Consider the following 18,410-nt stretch of genomic DNA (forward strand, 5'->3'; position numbering starts at 1 on the left):
ATTTGCTGTGTTTTTAGCTTGTTGGAAGTCTCGCTGCCTGTTTATCCAAACATCCTCTGGCCCATTGAGCCAGTTTCGAATCAGCCCACCAGGAGAACTCTCTGCTCTCCAACCCCCGAACCATCCCATCCTTTCTTGCTCAGATGTACCTGGTAGTTGAGGGCCTGTGAGTGGAATGGCAGGAGGGTGGGAAGGCTCTAGTAGGCCCGACATGTATCCATAGCAACCAGGAACCAGTGAAACGTAGTTAGGAATATTGGGGGCCACGGGAACTGTATTTTCCATGGCTCCTAGCAGTCCAGGATGCCTCTAGGGCCTTGGAGGGGGGCCTCTGTGCGATTCCTCCCTGCCACCGCCAGGCAGACATGGATGGGAAGGGGCAGAGAAGGGGCAGGAGAACAAGTAAGCAGGTGTTTTGCCAAGCATGATGAAGGGGGCCTGAATTTTAGTCTGGGTTTCAGCTCTGGCTCCAAACCAGGCAAGTACATTTCTTAAAACCGCCCCACCCGCTCCGGTTTCAAGCTCAGGTTGACACTGCTGCTTTCTGCAGCCCCATTCTCACTGTCGTCTTAATGGCTTTCTGTGTCTTCTCCCCCCTCTCCAGGCCTGTCTTTCACAGGGAGGAAAAGGGATCTTTTTTGCCAACCGCTCTCTCCAGCCGGATGTTCCTCCTCGAACAACACCAGCAACCAAGTGCGGCCTACACTGCTTTTTGTATAGAGGATTTATAATGCAGGGAAAGATTCCAGGGTTATAAATATATATTTTATATATATTCTACCTAGACCACGCTATAGGGGGCCATATTTAGAGGCTGCGGAACTGCATGTGAGTTAAGGGGTCAAACCCTTCCTGAGGGGTGGGGTTAGCTATGTCATCAGGCCATAGAGGTGCTCTTGGGGGGGGTCAGCTTTTTCTTTAGCTGTGGGAGTAATTTGTGGTGTCTGTCCCAAAGAGAGGCGAATTAAAAAATCGGGTCCCTGTGGCAGCTGTCTAGTGGACCAAAGATGATGGGGTTGGGGTTGGGTGCAAGGCGCTTGTAGGCTTCTGGGCTCCACAGACCTATTCAGAACATAACTGCTGGAGACATCATACTTGACCCTCTTTCTGCCAAAAGTGACCAGCCAAATAATCTCAGGGAAGGTTTGCAAGGAGGGTATGACGATAGCAATATCGAGCCCCTCCTCAAATTGTCAATCATCCTGGTGGTATAAGCTTGCCTTACAGTATATCCTCACACGTGGACCTAACCCTCCAGATAGGCATCTGATCCTTTTAAAAAGGAAGCGCTTGGCAGCGGCAGCAGCAATCACCGCGGTTTCATGGGGAGGCAAATCTTTAACTCACTTCACTTGGTTTTCCTTGCCTTTACTCATCTCCCTGTCCCCAGAAACGCCCCGCTTTTCTAGAATGCATTTTTATCCTTTTCCTGCCTCATTTATTCACGTCTGCAGTCCTGCCCTAGCTGTCTCCCTCCATCCCTTGGCTCCTTGCTACCCTGCCATTCCACACAGTGCTTTTGTTTTGGCACCAATTCAGCTGAGACACACCCACTCACAAGCACGCAGCAGAAAAGCCTTGGGCTTGCATGCAAACTGCATCAGCTTCCCTGAAACTTGAGCTGGCTCTCTCCCCGACACAACCCCCCTTCCAGAAGACTGGTCTCTCCTTGCTGGGTGACCCTTCACAGCTGGCTTCACAACCTAACAGAAGGCCAGCTACACTGTCAGTGCCATAACCACCTTCTGAAGAGAGGAGAAAGGCAGGCGAAAATGGGTCTTGTGTTATGAGATGAGCTTGAAGTCTGAAGGCAGCGTTGTTCCAGCGGTGGATCAAGGGAGACCCCTGGTGTTCCCTGGAAATGCTTCTCAAGAGATTTCCCACAACGAGATCAGTAGTGCCAGGCAAGCTCCCTGGAAACGCCGCTTGATCTTAACCTAGCCGGGTGCCGTTTCATGTGAGCCTTCTAGCCTGCCCTTGTCCCAACTCAAGGGAGACCTGGAAGACTTGGCCAGCAACCTCCTTCACTTGGTTGTGTGCAGAAACGCCATTGCAGGGGTGGAAAGATTTATTTTATTTTTAAAACGCAAGCTCCTGCTAGCAAAGCAAAATCCCAACCAACCTCCTCCACGAAGCTTCTTTCTCACCACATCCCTGCTTTCTTTAGGAATTCCTGAGAAATCTCGGGGTTCGATACCCAACAATGTATATACCAAGGATCAGCTGAACAGTTAGATCGCATTTGCCCACACGTTATCTGGAATTGGGGTTGCCTTTCACTCGGTGTTGCCGACCAGGTTATTCCCAGCACCGTGTAGCATTATAAAAGCTGCTTTTAGCCACAGGGTGCTACAGGTGTAGAATATGAAAGTGAAACCACAAGGTCCTGGGTTGGGGGGTCTCATCTGCCATAAATGTAATTAATGCACGATCCCTTGGCTGCCCTTCTGTGACATGCTGTTTTATGGAAGGGACAGCAGGTGGAGCCATATCAGTAAGTCAATGGGGGCCTCTTGGCTCTTCAAGTGTTGGGGTTATTGGCCTTTTGCAGTATTTTGCAGGAATTGAGTGGGGGCGGTGTGTGCGCCCGTTCCTCCTCCTACCCCTGATCCCCCTTTGGCTGTGTATGGAAGGGACTTGTCCTCAAAGCTGGTCTGTCGCATGGAGCAAGAGGGCTCTGGACCTATAGAGGGCTGCTGAGCACCCAGACTCGGGGTTTGCTGCTGCTTCTGGCAACTCTGCTCACCCTCCCCAGCCAAGACACCTCCTATTTGTAGGACCTTTTGCCCAACTGGAGGGTTGCAGTGGGTCCTCCCTAAGCAACCGTGGCGTGTTTCCGACCTCCGGTTGGGAGAATTCCATCTGCCGAAACTAGTCAAGGGGGATAAACACAGGTGGTGCTTTCATCCCAGAGGACAGGTAGCAGACCTAAGGGTTGAGGTGAGGGGGAAAAGTCAAGTGAAACCTGTCGCCCCCCCCCACTCCCCACTTGATGTCCTCAGAGACGGACCTACACAGATATTGCACACGTTCCAGTTCTTCCAAGTGCCTTTTATACTTTTTGTTCATAATGTGCTTGTATGTTTAAGAAAACTCAATATTTTGCTGGGATATTATATATATATATATACGAACATAAGGGAGTAGTCTTAACTCCTCCAGCTGGGGCTGAAAGCGAAGAAGAACCCAGAGGTTGTTGTTTTTTTTATATAGAGTGATATTATATATATTTAGTCTTTAGGGGTTTTTGTCTTATTACTGTACAAAGAGCCTAACCCAGTATATTCGGAGAAGAAAGAGTGTGACCTTCTCAGCTTCCCAGTATTATGGAATGTATAATAGCCCCTGCCAAATCTGTTGCAGTCAGATGAGGTGTTTTTTTAAAGTCACACTTAAAAAAAAGAAAGAAAATGAAATAAAAATTCTAAACTGCAAAATGTAAAAGCATCGGCTGGGTGGGGTGGGGGGGATAAAATCCCCCGGGATCTGCTTTCACGTCTTTTACCATTGCTGTTTTGTACTTTCGTGAGACATTCTCAAGATGGTGCGCTATGGATTAGTTCACACATGCAAAAGTGCCGCACTTATTTATGGCTTTTCCCTTCTGTGTGGCGCCCTCCATTTTGGACTCCCAGTTCCCATCAGCCCCAGCCAGAGATGATGGGAGCTAGAGTCCAGCAACATCTGAAGCATGCTGTATTGGCCACTGCCCTCCCGTCGCAACCCATCCACCCCACCTAGGAAAAATGAGAAATGCAAGTTCTGCACTGTCCTGTCTGGGGCACAACTATTTAAGGAAAATTTAAGGAAGAAGCAAGTTCTGCTTGACTTCCTGAACTTTCTTTTTTTTTTTAAGCCTGAATCAGGCAGCATAAAATCCCCTCTTCAAAAAAACCCCCAAAACAGCCAATGCTTATAAGTGCAATTCTCACAATCTGTGCCTTTTTAGCATTCTGGATTCTTGACCTGGAGTGCAGCCTCAGTCGCGAACTGGATTTCAAGAGCAGTTTGGGTCTATAGACTCGCGGTTGGCCTGGGGCACAAATTGGAACTTGTGCTGTTGTTGCTTGATCTTCCCCCTCCCCTGAATCATGTGAATTAACCACGGGGTAGCTAATCGGTGGTCAACTGTCTTGAGAATGCTCTCAGCTTGAGCTTGGGGGTTACTTTCCTTGAGTTCAGTTGAGGATTGAGCTCTGTGTGGTTCCCTCCGCCTGGCAACGTTTTTGTATGAGGTTTGCAGTGAAAATACTAGCCAGAAGAAGGAAGAAGAGGGAAATGTTTCCTCGCCAGAGGGTGGGGAGATCAGGTGAGTTTCCACTCTGTATAAGGACGGGGTAGAAGGGAAGAGCAGGGATCCTGGATTCCACATCCCTCCTGCTTATCTGAGCACAGGAGTCATGGGCCCCTCCTTCCCGCACCTTACGTAGAGAGAAATCGGAGGCTTTTTGTATGTTACAGGAGGGTTACAGGTATGTGTAGGAGAGGCGAGGAAGAGACTGAACCAAAGATAACTTTTGTAAAAGATGCCAAATTAAAAGCTATATTAATCGCAGCAGCCTTTGTGGTTGGAATACAGCATGTATTTTGCATTTCGTGTCTCATTTATTGCATTGCGTTGGGCCAGTCAAGGGGGGGTCCCTTCTAACTCTATGATTTTCCCTGGACGGAACGTGCCCTTAGTTATGATGGTGCGTTTTGCTTGCCTGTGTTTTGGGCACACGTGGAACTCTTGACTCTTTTGTAACTTGAATATATAGCCTGCTGCGCAGAAGGAAGAGCTTAAATGGTTCCCCTTCCGCTCAGTTGCAGGCAGCCCCTAGACCAGGCATTGGCAAACTCGGCCCTCCAGATGTTTTTGAGACTATGATTCCCATCATCCATGACCATTGGGTCCTGTTAGCTAGGGATGATGGGAGTTGTAGTCCCAAAACATCTGGAGGGCCGAGTTTGCCTGTGCCTGCCCTAGACAGTTTCTCATGAAGAAGTGTAGCCCTCGGGATTAAAAGAGTCACTCATCCTTTCCCACTTACCTGGGAGTAAATGCCACTGAGCTGAGTGGGACGCAAGTGCCTATACTGTTAAAAATCTTCCTTTGCTCCTTTGTTAAGTGATCTACTTGTCAGGCTTCGAACTGCCAACTTGTAGGTTCCTGGCCTCTCACCCATGAGCACCCACTTCATCCATTCCCTTTTGCCTGTGAGCAGAGACTCGAGTGACGAATAGATATTTTATTGCTTTAGAGGCCAGCGATGTGCTGGGGTAAAATTCTTTCCCATCTGTTTTTTTCTTTTCCTTTACACACTCCATAAATTAATATAGTATTTACAAAAAGGAAAGAGAAAACATAGGGGTCGGGTTAAACAGCGTCTTCATATCAACCACACAAATACAGTTTTGTTTTTTTCTTCTTCTTTTAAAACACGGGGGGGACACGAGCACACAGGTGAGGCGTGGTAGGGGCTATTTTTTTGTTTTTGTTTTTTTTACAGAGGGTCACACCAGAGCATGACAAGACAATATTGCACTTCGAAAGTCAGGGGTGGGTAAAAAAAGGTTAAACTCCCTCTCCCGTCATACAACTCCCTGTATTTTGGAGCGGGCCTGGATTTTCAAGTTCCTCCCCACAATTTTGGGAGCTGAGAATCAGGTTGGTAGGTTCTGGAGGACACCGGAAACTTGGAACCATGTTGGCTTGCAGGAGCGCTCTCAACCTAGCTGTGAGGACCCTGTCAATAAACACGTTTTGCTGCATCCCAGTTTGCAACGAGCTACGTGTGCACCTTAAACTATCGGGTGTAGAGCAGCAACACAGGAATGGTGGTATTTGGACTGCTTGGACTTAAAAAGGGATGATGCACACAACCACTCTTGTGTTCTGGCTGGACCTTTTTGAAGACACCTTCACAGCATACTCGGGGCAGCCCCAGATTGTGACAACCCAAGGTGGCTTTAAAGGCATCAGTAATGATGAGAAGCAGGCAGAAATCTGACCCAAGAAACTTATGTCAGGTGAGAAAAGATCCTGCACTTCATATCAACAAGGCTTGTGCAGGAGAACTTCCCGGCATGGCAGAGGGGCATTTGGGTGTTCTTTGCTGAAGCACCAAAATAGATTGTGCCAGCCACAGCAGCAAGCTGGTTGTCTCTAGAAGCCTGGCTGTTAAATAGGTCAAAAGAATTTCATGGGGTGGCAGGTGCACTGAAAGGGATTAACGTAGCCTGTGGAAATTTTCAGAGATGGTGTGGAGCTGGCCGGTCCAGGAAGTTTAATGGGACTGGTCTAGGGAGGGAGAGCTGAGGCAGATTGTGATCAAAAGTGCATGGAGGTATCTTCCCGTGGTATTGGAAGAGGTGATGAAGAGGACACTTTCAGCTCTCAAGTCTTAAGTGTTGCTGGACTGCAAATCCCATCATCCCTGACCATCGGTCATATGGGCTGCTGTGAGCTGGAAGTCCAGTAAGATCTGGAGTCTCACAGCCCCCCCCCCCCAAATCTCTGCCACACTGCTGCCTGTCCTGAGCCCTCGTCCCTTTCTTCCAGAAAGCCTTTTTGCCCCAATCTGGGCCTCCCCAGGAATGTGAAGACAAGGCCCTCCATTGATGAAGTTGAGAGGGGGAAGGGATGAGTATTCCAGCCCAGGGTGAAGGGAACGGGGAGCAGAAAGTGAGGGTGCTTTGGAGAATTAGACTCAGTATAATCAATGAATAAAATTTTCCTATAAAAATAGAGACATCAAACAAATGGGGCAGGTTTTGTTTTCTTTCCTTTGCTTTAAACTCTCTTTAAGAATCTGGCTACTGATGGAGAGGGACCAGCAGTTGGGGCTGCGAATAATGCTTGCGTTCAGCTGCCTGGCAGACTCTTCGCTTCCTTGGCAGTGCCCAGGCTGGCCTCTGCCACCCCTTCCGGCTTGCTGGCTGTTGCCCCTGCTGTCCGCTCTGTCTGCAGCCGCTTGTAATTCTGCACCTGGCTCTCTATCGCCTCCAAGCTGTCGGGGCTGAAATCGCAGCCTTCGTTCTCTGAGCTGCATTCGCTTAGATCTGTGATCTCCAACTCGGAATCGGAGCCAGGGTCCTCTTTGGCCCCTCGCCCCCCTGAAGGGCTCTGGGCCCTGGGACCCAGCAGCTCCTTCTCACGCTCGCCGGCCGCATTCCCAGCACCGCGGAGGGGCAGGGTCATGCCATGGGGAGGAAGACAGAGGCGAGGGATGGAGCCGCCCCCCAGAGCTGCAGCCCGCTCTGTGGTATCTCCCGGCAGTAGTGAAATGGGTGCTGGAAGCTGGGCTAATGACCCAGACAGGGGGTTGGGGTAGAAGTGGGGGGAGTACAGGGAGGCGGGCAGTTTGGAGCTGTTCAGGGGGAAAGAGCTGGACAGGTAAGGGTTAAAATTCCAGGGGTAATCTGGGAAGGAAGCGTTCCTGCCATACGGAGTCAGCAAACTGGGGGGCTTTGTATATCCGGCAACACCTGTGGGGGAGAAGGGGGGGAAAAAGAGGTGTGAGCAACCAGTCCATGCTGGGTTCAGAGGCTTTGGTTTTACTGGAATCCCAATTCATTGTCGTGATATTTTCATATTACCCTTTTGGCGTGAATCATAGCAATATGGAAAGAGAAGTAATCACCTTTATGGGGAGTTCTTTTAAAAAACCCAAAATGAACAAGCAGCAAAAATAATAATTAGGGACCCCTACCTTGAAAGCATCTCCTGCCAACCTAGCAGTTCGAAGGCACGTCAAAGTGCAAGTAGATAAATAGGTACCACTCCGGCGGGAAGGTAAACGGTGTTTCTGTGCACTGCTCTGGTTTGCCAGAAGCGGCTTAGTCATGCTGGCCACATGACCCGGAAGCTGTACACTGGCTCCCTCGGCCAATAAAGCGAGATGAGTGCCGCAACCCCAGAGTTGGTCACGACTGGACCTAATGGTCAGGGGTCCCTTTACTTTTACTTTTACCTTTACCTTGAAAGCATAGCCTTCCCAGATTTTTATTATTATTATTTTGGAAAGGTAAACAGCTTGCTCTCACCTGACCCCAGAAAAGGGAAGGTTGCATCCAGTCTGAGCTTCTCTGTCTCAGTTTGGCGTTCAAAGAGTGGGGTGCGGGTTGCCGGGTCCCCCAAACGGGGGCTGGAGAAGAGGCTTTGCAGGGTCTAGGGGGAAGAGAAAAGGGAATGAATGAGCTATGCAGATGCATGGTCTCAAATGGTAAGTGGCTGATCTCGCTGCCTCCTGATCTGCCCATCCTGGCCCTGTGGTCTGAAAATATTAAAAAAGGTGGGGTAGAAACGGCCTCTCTGCACATTCTCCATGGCACCATTGCAGCACAACGTTCTGACATCAGAGGCCCAGCTCACGACTTGAGCTGAAACGTGCTCTGAAGGGGAGCAAACGGCATGATACACCCTCAGCACATCCCCTCTTAAAAAACAGACGTGGTTCCCTCTTTCCCGCATCATACCTCAGGGGTCAGAGGGGCACAATCTGCCCCATGGTTGCTCCCATTGAAAGGGTTCTGAGCCAGCAGAAACGGGGAGTTGGCAGCCATGTCCAGGAGAGGATAGTTCACCAGGACCACTTTGCTGAAGTTGAACTTGTAGGTGAAGCGTTTGCCCTTGGTCTTGTGCAAGATCCGTTTGTTGTAATAGTACCTGGCAGGGAAAGAAGCAAGGGGCCAGGTGAGCCAGTAGCGAGCAGGGTGGCTAAAGTGTCATTGTGGGATGTGCAAAACTGAGGTGGCAGCTGCTGACCAGAACCAGGAGAGTCTACCTTACACAAAGGCCTGCAAATATTCTGCGGTTAAAACAAAGACTAGTCCAGTGAATAGATAGCCAGGCCAAAACAAAAGCCAGTGAAATTTTATGTGGTGGTTTTTCATACAATGGAACCATTAGTTTCACCAAGACTGGAGAAATCCGGGTTCAAATCCCCACTTAGCCATTATACCCACCGAGGAACAGTTTGCAAGCCACCATCTCTCAGTCTAAGGACGCGGGTGGCGCTGTGGGTTAAACCACAGAGCCTAGGAGTTGCCAATCAGAAGGTCGGCAGTTCGAATCCCCGCAACGGGGTGAGCTCCCGTTGCTCGGTCCCTGCTCCTGCCAACCTAGCAGTTCGAAAGCACTTCAAAGTGCAAGTAGATAAATAGGTACTGCTCTGGCAGGAAGGTAAATGGCTTTTCCCTGCGCTGCTCTGGTTCGCCAGAAGCGGCTTAGTCATGCTGGCCACATGACCCAGAAGCTGTACGCCGGCTCCCTTGGCCAATAAAGTGAGATGAGCGCCGCAACCCCAGAGTCGGTCACGACTGGACCTAATGGTCAGGGGTCCCTTTACCTTTACCTATCTCTCAGTCTAACCTATGTCTCAGTATTGTTGTAGGGATAAAAGAGGCAAAGAAAGAGGTGCACAACCTTGAGCTCCTTGGATATTATTATTATTATTATTATTATTAGCAGCAGTAGTATTATAAGTATTAGTTTTCTTATTAGCCGTGGGGCAGGGAGGGGAAGGGGAAGGCAAGAGCTGAGTTTTGCAGAGAGTGAAATCACAAACCCAGTTAACTGAAAGGCCTGCTCAGCATCTGCAACCAGCAAGAAGAGCTCCTGATATTTTACCGAACATGGCTTCACACACACATGACAAAGTCGATCTCTGCAGCCATGAAGACTAGAAACTTGCAGTTTTAAAAGGAGGAGGAGAAGAAATCTTAAGAATTTCAGGAAGCTGGATTCTGCACTACCTGATACCAAATTCCACACTACGTGTTGCAGTCGGGAAGCAATGCATGGCAGCACCCAACATGTGGAACGAAGAGAGAATCAAAGGGAGAAGAGGTTTTTTTGTTCCAATTAGTCAAACATGAGGCAGAGCATGAAAGGATTTGGTGTTCCAACCCTCACGCTCAGTAGGAAACATGGGTCCCAACAACTAAATAGTGGCAACCAGGACTGCGTGCAGTCAATGCAAAAATGAAATAATAATAAAAATAATCCTCTAAGCAATCTGAATTCTGCACCCCGAAATGATGAATTCTGCAACCTGCAGAAATTATGCAAATAGAGCACACGTGCGCTGTTTCTCTTTTCTATGACTTGCAGTGTTTACTTCATTGCTTATTTTTTCTGCTAGTGCTGGTCAAGAGGAGGATGAGGATTAGCACAGGAACATTGCTGTGGAGAGGGGACGTGGGTGGCGCTGTGGGTTAAACCACAGAGCCTAGGACTTGCTGATCAGAAGGTCGGTGGTTTGAACCCCCGTGACGGGGTGAGCTCCCGTTGCTCGGTCCCTGCTCCTGGCAACATAGCAGTTCGAAAGCACTTCAAAGTGCAAGTAGATAAATAGGTACCACTACGGCGGGAAGGTAAACAGCGTTTCCGTGCGCTGCTCTGATTCGCCAGAAGCGGCTTAGTCATGCTGGCTACATGACCCAGAAGTTGTATGCCGGCTCCCTTGGCCAATAAAAGCGAGATGAGCACCGCAACCCCAGAGTCGGCCACGACTGGACCTAATGGTCAGGGGTCCCTTTACCTTTACCTTATTGCTGTGGAGTTGGTGAAAAATCCATTGAAGAAAAGCTGAGCTGCAGGACCATCTACACAGAGGTTGATTATGCAAAAAATATTGTTGTCCTTTCAAAAGAACCTGCAGTGCATCACCTTCCAAGATTTCAAGCACCCTCTCCAGAATTCGAGAGAAGTTTTTATTTTATTTTTAATGAAAAACTGTACTATATTAAATCACATCACAAATGCTCTTGGCGCCAACTTGTGACATTGGCGTCTGCCCTGACTTAGGAATCAGCGCCCTCTGCAGGCAACACCAAATTTCATCCCCTTAGTGGCCTATTAGGGGGAATTGGGCTCAGCACCACTTCCAAGCAAAGAGCGCCCCCTAGTGAGTCGTAACATGTCATCCGGCTCTATGCTAGCAATAAATCTCAGAGCGTTCCTTAAACTGGTGCCCTGGGGAGGGAGCGTGGGTTATCAGGGAGTCTTCAGCATTTATTTACTGGGCAGAGCAGAGACGAATTCCCGGGCTCAGTTAATAGGAAGCGTCAATAGCACTTAGCTCCTCATAAATATTAATTAGGGAGGTGGAATCTCAAGTGGCCAGAAAGGTGCAGTTAATTAATAAGCAATAACAAATATCGCTGTCGATCAATTACACAGAGAGGCTACTGGGAGAGGATGATAGCAAAGCTCTTGTGGGTTTTAGCAGTGTTTAGGAGAGGTAGGCGAAGGAACAGGGAATAAAAAACACCCCTTCTCATCTCAAGAATTTGATAAAGTCCTGGGAATAACGTAAGGAACTAGGTATGTTGCATGACTGCATGTGAAACCAGTATTACACATAGCAAAAAATACAAAGTGCAATCCTATACATGTCTACTCAGAAGTAAGTCACGTAGTTTTCAATGGGGCTTACTTCCAGGTAGGTATGTGTTGAAACTGCACCCTTAGTCCAGTTGCCTATGTTGCAGAAATCTAACTGATGAATCATATCAGTTTTAACTGATTAATCAGCTGATGGATTAAGTTTGCCAGTGAGCAAACTAATAGTACTTTCTTTGTTTCTAAATGATATAAATGTGGGTGTCTTTCGTAAGCATCCCTTTCCTGCACGGGGAGAATGCCTCTTTTTACAGATGATGGTTCGCCACCAGCAGTTTATATCAGCTGTTATTTTGAAAACTGAAAAATAACTTCCAAACAAATAAAATAAAGAAAGATGTTGCAGAATTAATCAGGGCATGTTGCAATGTGTGTGTGTGTGTGTTTTAGAACTTAGCATTAATATAGGGCATTCCAGGACAACCGCAGCTCTGTTCTCTCTGTTCCCCTTACCACAGACCACAGACCTGAAAAACAGGCCTGTATTAACTTGTCCACATCACAGATGTGAGGCTGAGTGATGGTGCCATTTTGGTTGGCATCTGTCTGGAGACAACAGAGGAGTGTGCCTTTGGCCACCCAGTGAGATTATGGCTGAGGTGGGATTTGAACAAACGACTCACTCCTTCTTGTCCACTGCCTGACATACCCATCACATTACTGGCAATGCTGAAGGCCACTGCATGCAGAAGGTTGCCTTCTGTACCCTCTGAGCAGGATCACACGCTCTTCTTCGGTCAGGCAGGTATGGTGGAGTGTTCAACTTTTTAAAGCATCAAATGGAAGGAACACACACACTCCTAAAATCCCTTCAGTTTCATAGTGGGCTTGCTATGTGGCACTACTCTCAGTGAAACTTGGTTGAACACAGCCCAATATCTTTTACGGATTAGATTCCCTACTTCATGCATAATCATGCGCAGGTAGGGGGCATCGTCTCACCATTCTTTAATTAACCCACTCTGTGAATACGGGAGATTAACTAAAGCATGTTAAGAGGCAACAAATCCACTTTAATTTTGCTCGTGTACATTTTCACACACCCTTTAATGGGTTCCTTTTACACCAGGGCTGTAGGCAGACTGAGAGAAATCAAATAGCTCTGTATTCTTCTTGGTCAACCTGGAGATTTCTGTCACTGAAGATGGAGGAGATATAGAAAGACAATCCCACTAGGCCCTGCATCTCAAGTTATGGCCAGTGCCTCCACCTCCTCTAGAGAAATGGGGCATGAATGGTGCAATTGGCTTCCTGGGTCTGTTAAATTCTAAGTTATCATACATTTAATTGAAACTATCTCCTTCCTTCGGAATCTCCAAAGCAGCAAGACTGTGCAACTGTTTCTTTAGACCATGTATGACTCCTTAAATTTAATCAATAACCAATCAGTTAGTTATAAAATTAATCAGTTTCAAACTTTTTAACCAATAGGTAACTCTAGTGGTGTTTTATTTAAAGGACTCGGGGAAGTTCCCCCACCTGGCCCCCACTCAAATGCCTGCACTGATTGAACATTATCGCACTGTGAGTATGAAGGAATAAAGAAATATAAAAACATAAATTCACCCTGGAAGCTGTTTTCCAAAGCAGTTGGGAGAACTAGACGGGTTTCAAAAACCCCGTTCAACCAGAATAGGCCGCAATGCTGCAGCGCAGGGCTAGAGGGCGCTGTGGCGCTACAGCGCAGAAGCCTGCGGATCCTGCCGCCCAAGAGGCGCTGTCCCGCAGCGAAAGTGCTGAAACTGTCCGGGTCCGACGCATCAGGGCGTCCCAGTTCCTCCCAGTGCCCACCCATTGCCTCACCTCAAGGCCCTGCTCAGCTTGTCGTAGTTCATATGGGGCTTGCATTTACGGATTCCCCACAGCCTGGCCACCTCGTCCGGGTCCTTGATGACAAACTCGCCGTAGTCCCCTTGCCAGGCGATGACGTTCTGGTATTCTTCTTTTTGCAGAAGCTCCAGGATGAAATGCCACAGCTGGATCTGGCGAGAGCCGGGGCTGGACTCTGGCTTGTAGGCCCAGTCTGGGAAGGCGAACCCTGCCAGGAGAGAGGGGGAAAGAATAAACCGGCTGGGGTCTAGAAGGGAGGGGGAGTTGCTCTAAGACAAGCCAGGAGAATCACTTACGTTTCTAGAGATCATAAGTTTGCTGGATCTTTCTCTCCTGCACCTTTGGAGCAGGTACGCAGGTACTTGCCTGCTGGGGCTCACGAATTCTGGAACCTCGTGAAGCATAGGAGCCAACTCCCAGGAGACAAGGGGTCTTCTGCCCCCTCCCCATAAAATATTTGAGGAGGCAGCCCTGCCCCCAACTTGATGGGTATTGCCATTCAAATGATGTACGTGCACTGTGTCATGTGATCGATTTTGAGGGCTGGAGCTTACCTGGGCCCCTCAATATTTTATTCAAGTTGGCACCCCTGTTGAGAAAAGCAGCAGGACCCAACACTCTCTGGCGCAAGCCCCATACCTGTCTGTGTGGATGCAAAAAGAGGCTGCCCGTGTCCCGGAACATGGCAGTTTTCCCTCTCCCGCCCCGCCCCCCGCAGTATGGAAAGGAAAGGGGGTTAAATGTCCAAAATGCAGCGACCTCTCAGGAAACTGATGCATTGCAGTGCTGTCACCTGATTTAAAAGTCAATTGATTAAACGAGCTTTGGTTGATTAATTGATTAGTCCCTAGCTAAATCTACACAAGCTTGTATACGAGTAAAAAAAAAAAATCATTCTGAAACCAAATGTGCATTGCCTTTTTTTAGGGGGGGGGGTTTGCTCATATATTTTTATTTATTTCATAAAATGAATAAAAAGGGGGGAAACTTCAAAACAGATTTACAATAAGTGGGGGGGGAGGAACTTGAGGATGGCAAAGGGGTGGAATGGGATTGTGAATAACTGATTTAACTTCAGGCTTCCCCCAGTCCTTTCAGAGGCTGTGTTCGCACACATATTTGGAACTAAATCCTGCTGAGACCTGCGGGACTTGCTTCTGACTAATCATGGACAGATTCAGGCTGTCAGTTTCTCAGATTTTAGCACTAATTGTCCATGCGTGTTTGTGTGTGTGTGTGTTTTAGAACAAAGAGGTCTAGAAGCTTGTTCTGGTTTGAAATGGAATGTGAAGGTTGTCATGTTTTTACAGAACAGCTGCTTGTTGTGGGGTCAGAGGGCATTCTACTGTTTCTAGTTCTATTTATTCATTTACTCAGCTTCTATCCCTCTCTTCATCCATGTATGATCCCAGGGTGGGTTACGGATAAAATAAAGCTTCAGTGAAATGCAAGAGCACTGAAATATAACTAAACAACCATATTAAAACCCCAATTGATATATTAACAGAGCAACAGAACGATTGCAAATTTACATCTGGTTGATTCAAATCCCTGTGAAGGTGCCTGCAGAAGTCTGGATAAAGACTTGTGTCTTCAGCTTATGCTGGAAAGTCAACAGTGTCGGTACCAGTGACAATGGAGAGCAGGGCATTCCACAATCAGGAGAAGGTGCCACCACCAAAAAGGCCCTCTCTTGTGCTGACATTGTACCTGTCTCACTCAGCAACAGGGCCATGAGAAGTGCCTCCCCTAAAGCTCTTAAAACACAGCCTGAATGGTTTAGGGTCATATTGTTTTGTTGAGTTAAAGTGCTATAAACACTTACTTGGGACTAAGTCAACTGAACTCTGCAGGACTTATTTTTCATTACATTGCATGGATCAGGCTGTGGTAGCAACTTATGCTAAGAATATCATCGGTTAAAAATGGCCACAGTTAATTAATTAATTAATTACATTTCACATGTTTCTCAAGGCAATATATGAACCCACCACAAAAACTGCAAAAAAATAGTTTTTAAGACAGTGCAAAAACAACAATTGAAGATTGGTTTGAAAACAATGCAAAAGGAACACCTTAAGTAAGAAGCAGTCTTGACAATAGATTTTCCTGGGTGTATAAAAGTCGATTTCAGCTGGGCTGTGAATATTTTTTGCAGTACTGTATGCAGATAAGTTACAGTGCAGATTAATTCCAGGGGGTTGCTGTGCTTGTCATGGTAAACGTATGGCGCTGCAAAGATTAACTGGATTCTTGTACGAGTGTTTGTGGGATGCAGCCAGTTTGTCCAATGTATGAACAAGTATCCTCAGATGGCAGACAAAGGGCAAGAAATAGTATACAGTGATCCCCCCACTAAAAAAAAAGCCAGTAATATTTCATTGCCACGGTAAATTTGTTAGTCTTTAAGGTGCCACTGTATTGTATTGTTTTCATATGGATTTTAAAAGTTGCTATACCATACAAAGTGGTATTCCTGAGTAGTTTTTGTTTTTTTAAGATACAGTATTGTATATGGGACATTCCTAAAAATCAAGTGAAATTGGAAGTGAATTTGAAATGGTTCAGTTAAATCTTGTTCCAATTAAAGCTAGGAAATATTTTTGTATGTTATAAGTCAGGGGTAATTCTTTGTTACATCATTAATCTTCTTGATTAAGACCCCAATCATTGTGTTTATTATTGAATTTGGAATGGTTGGACTGCCTTTTTATACTAGTTTTCTGAGGCTTTTTTAAAAAAAATTCCCTATTCTGTCAGCAACGAGTATTTTTCATACAGTGTTTCTCCTGCATGAAACTGCTGAATGCTCATTCACTTATCAAGAGGTTCAGCTCTGTCACTTGTGGCCTGAATCGAGATAACGGTTTTCTATCCCACTGCATGTATTAATTAGCATAGCAGTGCAGGGATGCTTGCTTTAGAATCAACACGGCTTTGTGAACAGCCACTATAATCATTTCACATACATTTAAGCATTAACACAATTAGCACAGTCTGTATTCATGCATTTCATTTCCCACTGCTTTCATTGCCAACATTTGTTTTCTGCCCACATTTTGGTGAGTACAGTATACGTGTGCCATCTTAGGAAATCTCTAGTCCATGAAAGCTTGTGCCAGAATAAATTGTTTGTGCTTGAGGTGCATAAGACTCCATATTGTTATTTTACTGCATGCAAACGTTGACGTTACTTTCCCATAGATGTCAAATACAGTATTTTTCGCTCTATAAGATGCACCAGACCACAAGACGCACCTAGCTTTTCGAGGAGGAAAACAAGAAAAAAAATATTCTGAATCTCAGAAGCCAGAACAGCAAGAGGGATCGCTGCGCAGTGAAAGCAGCAATCCCTCTTGCTGTTCTGGCTTCTGGGATAGCGGCGCAGCCTGCATTTGCTCCATAAGACGCACACACATTTCCCCTTACTTTTTAGGAGGGGAAAAGTGAGTCTTATAGAGCAAAAAATACAGTATATTTGATCTCTTTTTGTTGGCCTGCCCCTTCGCCTCTTCTTTTTTAGTGGCTGTGCCTCTTTACAATATTTTATTTTGGGTGTCTAACTCTACACCACATGAATATTCATGCGCAGATCGTTGCATGCAGGCACATGCCGAATAAACCCAAATGTTTGTGCACATGGCAAGACCTTTGCTAGTGAGTTTCCTCTTACACTACTTATAAAATGTTCCCCGAGTCTTCCGAGATCTCTCCCTTGAGGTTGAGATGCTCTCCGCCTTGTAGTTATTTCCACTTTCAGATCTTCATTCCGCAGTGGGCTTGAATAACAACCTGACACTGTGTTTAAAAGCAGGCATCTCCAAGGAGCAGGGATAGCCAGCTCCGTCACCTCCACCCCGACTAATTAATCATGGCTAAAAGCTGAGCTCTCTCTGCAGCTCAGGAGGGAACGGACTTCAAGCAGGAGGTGCTGAGGGACACACTCTGGCCTCTTCTGTGCAGGAGAGGTCAGGCCGGCCTCTTCAGATCTGTGCCTCTATCTATGAATCTATCATTAACAGGCCTAATGAACTGCTGATCAATGCCTTGATTTTCAGTTACACAGAGCACCTTTGGCACCCCTGCAGTAAATTACATTCACTCTCCCGAAGGCCTCTCTCTCGGATGCCAGGGCCCTCAAAGTGTGAGATCAGCCTCTCAACAGAGGCGCAAATACTTTGCTGGGAAGTCCTGGGCACTATTGATGCCTCTCAAAGTGCAAAGGGGATACCTGTCGCATTCCTCTCCCCCTTGCATTAATTGAAGGCATGAGGCACCAAGGGCAAAGCACTCTTGGCCAATGGGATCGTAGCAGGACTGTACTGTAATGCCCACAGAGTTTCTACATCAGCTCTAAAATATGTGCAGTTTACCTGCTGGCCCACAGCCTGGAATATTAAGGTGTTGGTAAGCCCTAGGATAAAGCAGGGGTCTGTCTGTCTGTGTCCAGTAGCCTTCAAATATGAACACTACTTAACTTGCTCAGTGCTTTATTTTGACGAAGCAAAATTTAATTTATCACAAAGGGAGAATAAGTACCACATGGTTGTCTGTCCATTTTATACTGGGAGACTGGAACAGGAACATTAGCTCTTCATTCTCCCTACACAGTTTTCCTTTTATTTTTCCATAAGAAAAACAGCTAGCAGCCTAAACAGATAGACAATTTTGTCTCAAAGGTTTGGTTCGAGTCACCCAAGGAGATTTGGGGAGGCTTCCCAGTTTTCATTCCCCATCTTGAACATGGGAATGTTTTCCTTGGGGTTTTTGAAATAGCAAGACAGGTATATATATATGTATTATTATTATTACTATTATTATAGCATGGGAGGCTGAACGAAATTTGCTTTTCATTTGTATAGCCTGCTCTTGGCATTTCCTGCTCTATTTGCAAAGCAGAAAGAGAGGATTCACCATGGTTCTAACTACTTCACAGAGCAGAGAAAATCCTGGACAGAGTCCTTGCTGCCGCTGTCGCTGCTGGATGATCTGTTTGCTCCCAAAGCACATTTGCAGTTCACATGGAGCAATGGTGCGGAGTAACAAACCACATAGGCTTGGGGTGTGTACCCCAATAATCCTACACAGCGTGTGAGAGCTCCTCAGCAGCGGACAGCTTCACACAGAAAAGTTTCCCTGGCGTTCGAAAACCCCTGCTGTAGGTGGAAATTGGCAGGTTCATTCTGCACCA

The 18,410-nt window shown here is 46.8% G+C and overlaps 2 protein-coding genes across 17 annotated transcripts in view; one reads left to right on the top strand and one right to left on the bottom strand.

The window, feature by feature from the left end:
* Positions 1 to 4,555, top strand: part of ARHGEF1 (Rho guanine nucleotide exchange factor 1) — a 71,686-nt gene extending 67,131 nt beyond the window's left edge. For all 12 annotated transcript variants that reach the window (XM_081018610.1, XM_081018617.1, XM_081018618.1 and 9 more), the window contains one exon: positions 605 to 4,555. The gene's annotated coding sequence lies outside the window, so the exon portion shown is untranslated. The remainder of the gene's footprint in view (positions 1 to 604) is intronic.
* The window catches only part of ERFL (ETS repressor factor like), a 154,879-nt gene continuing 140,307 nt past the window's right edge, over positions 3,839 to 18,410 (bottom strand). For all 5 annotated transcript variants that reach the window (XM_081019069.1, XM_081019068.1, XM_081019072.1 and 2 more), the window contains exons 3-6: positions 13,193 to 13,427; positions 8,461 to 8,650; positions 8,029 to 8,152; positions 3,839 to 7,470 (exon numbers count right to left, since the gene is read on the bottom strand). In XM_081019069.1, coding sequence (XP_080875195.1) covers positions 6,848 to 7,470; positions 8,029 to 8,152; positions 8,461 to 8,650; positions 13,193 to 13,427 — 1,172 coding nt within the window. In that variant the 3' untranslated portion in view covers positions 3,839 to 6,847. The remainder of the gene's footprint in view (positions 7,471 to 8,028; positions 8,153 to 8,460; positions 8,651 to 13,192; positions 13,428 to 18,410) is intronic.

Source organism: Podarcis pityusensis (assembly GCF_964106645.2).
Source record: "Podarcis pityusensis genome assembly, chromosome: 8".
NCBI lineage: Eukaryota > Metazoa > Chordata > Lepidosauria > Squamata > Lacertidae > Podarcis > Podarcis pityusensis.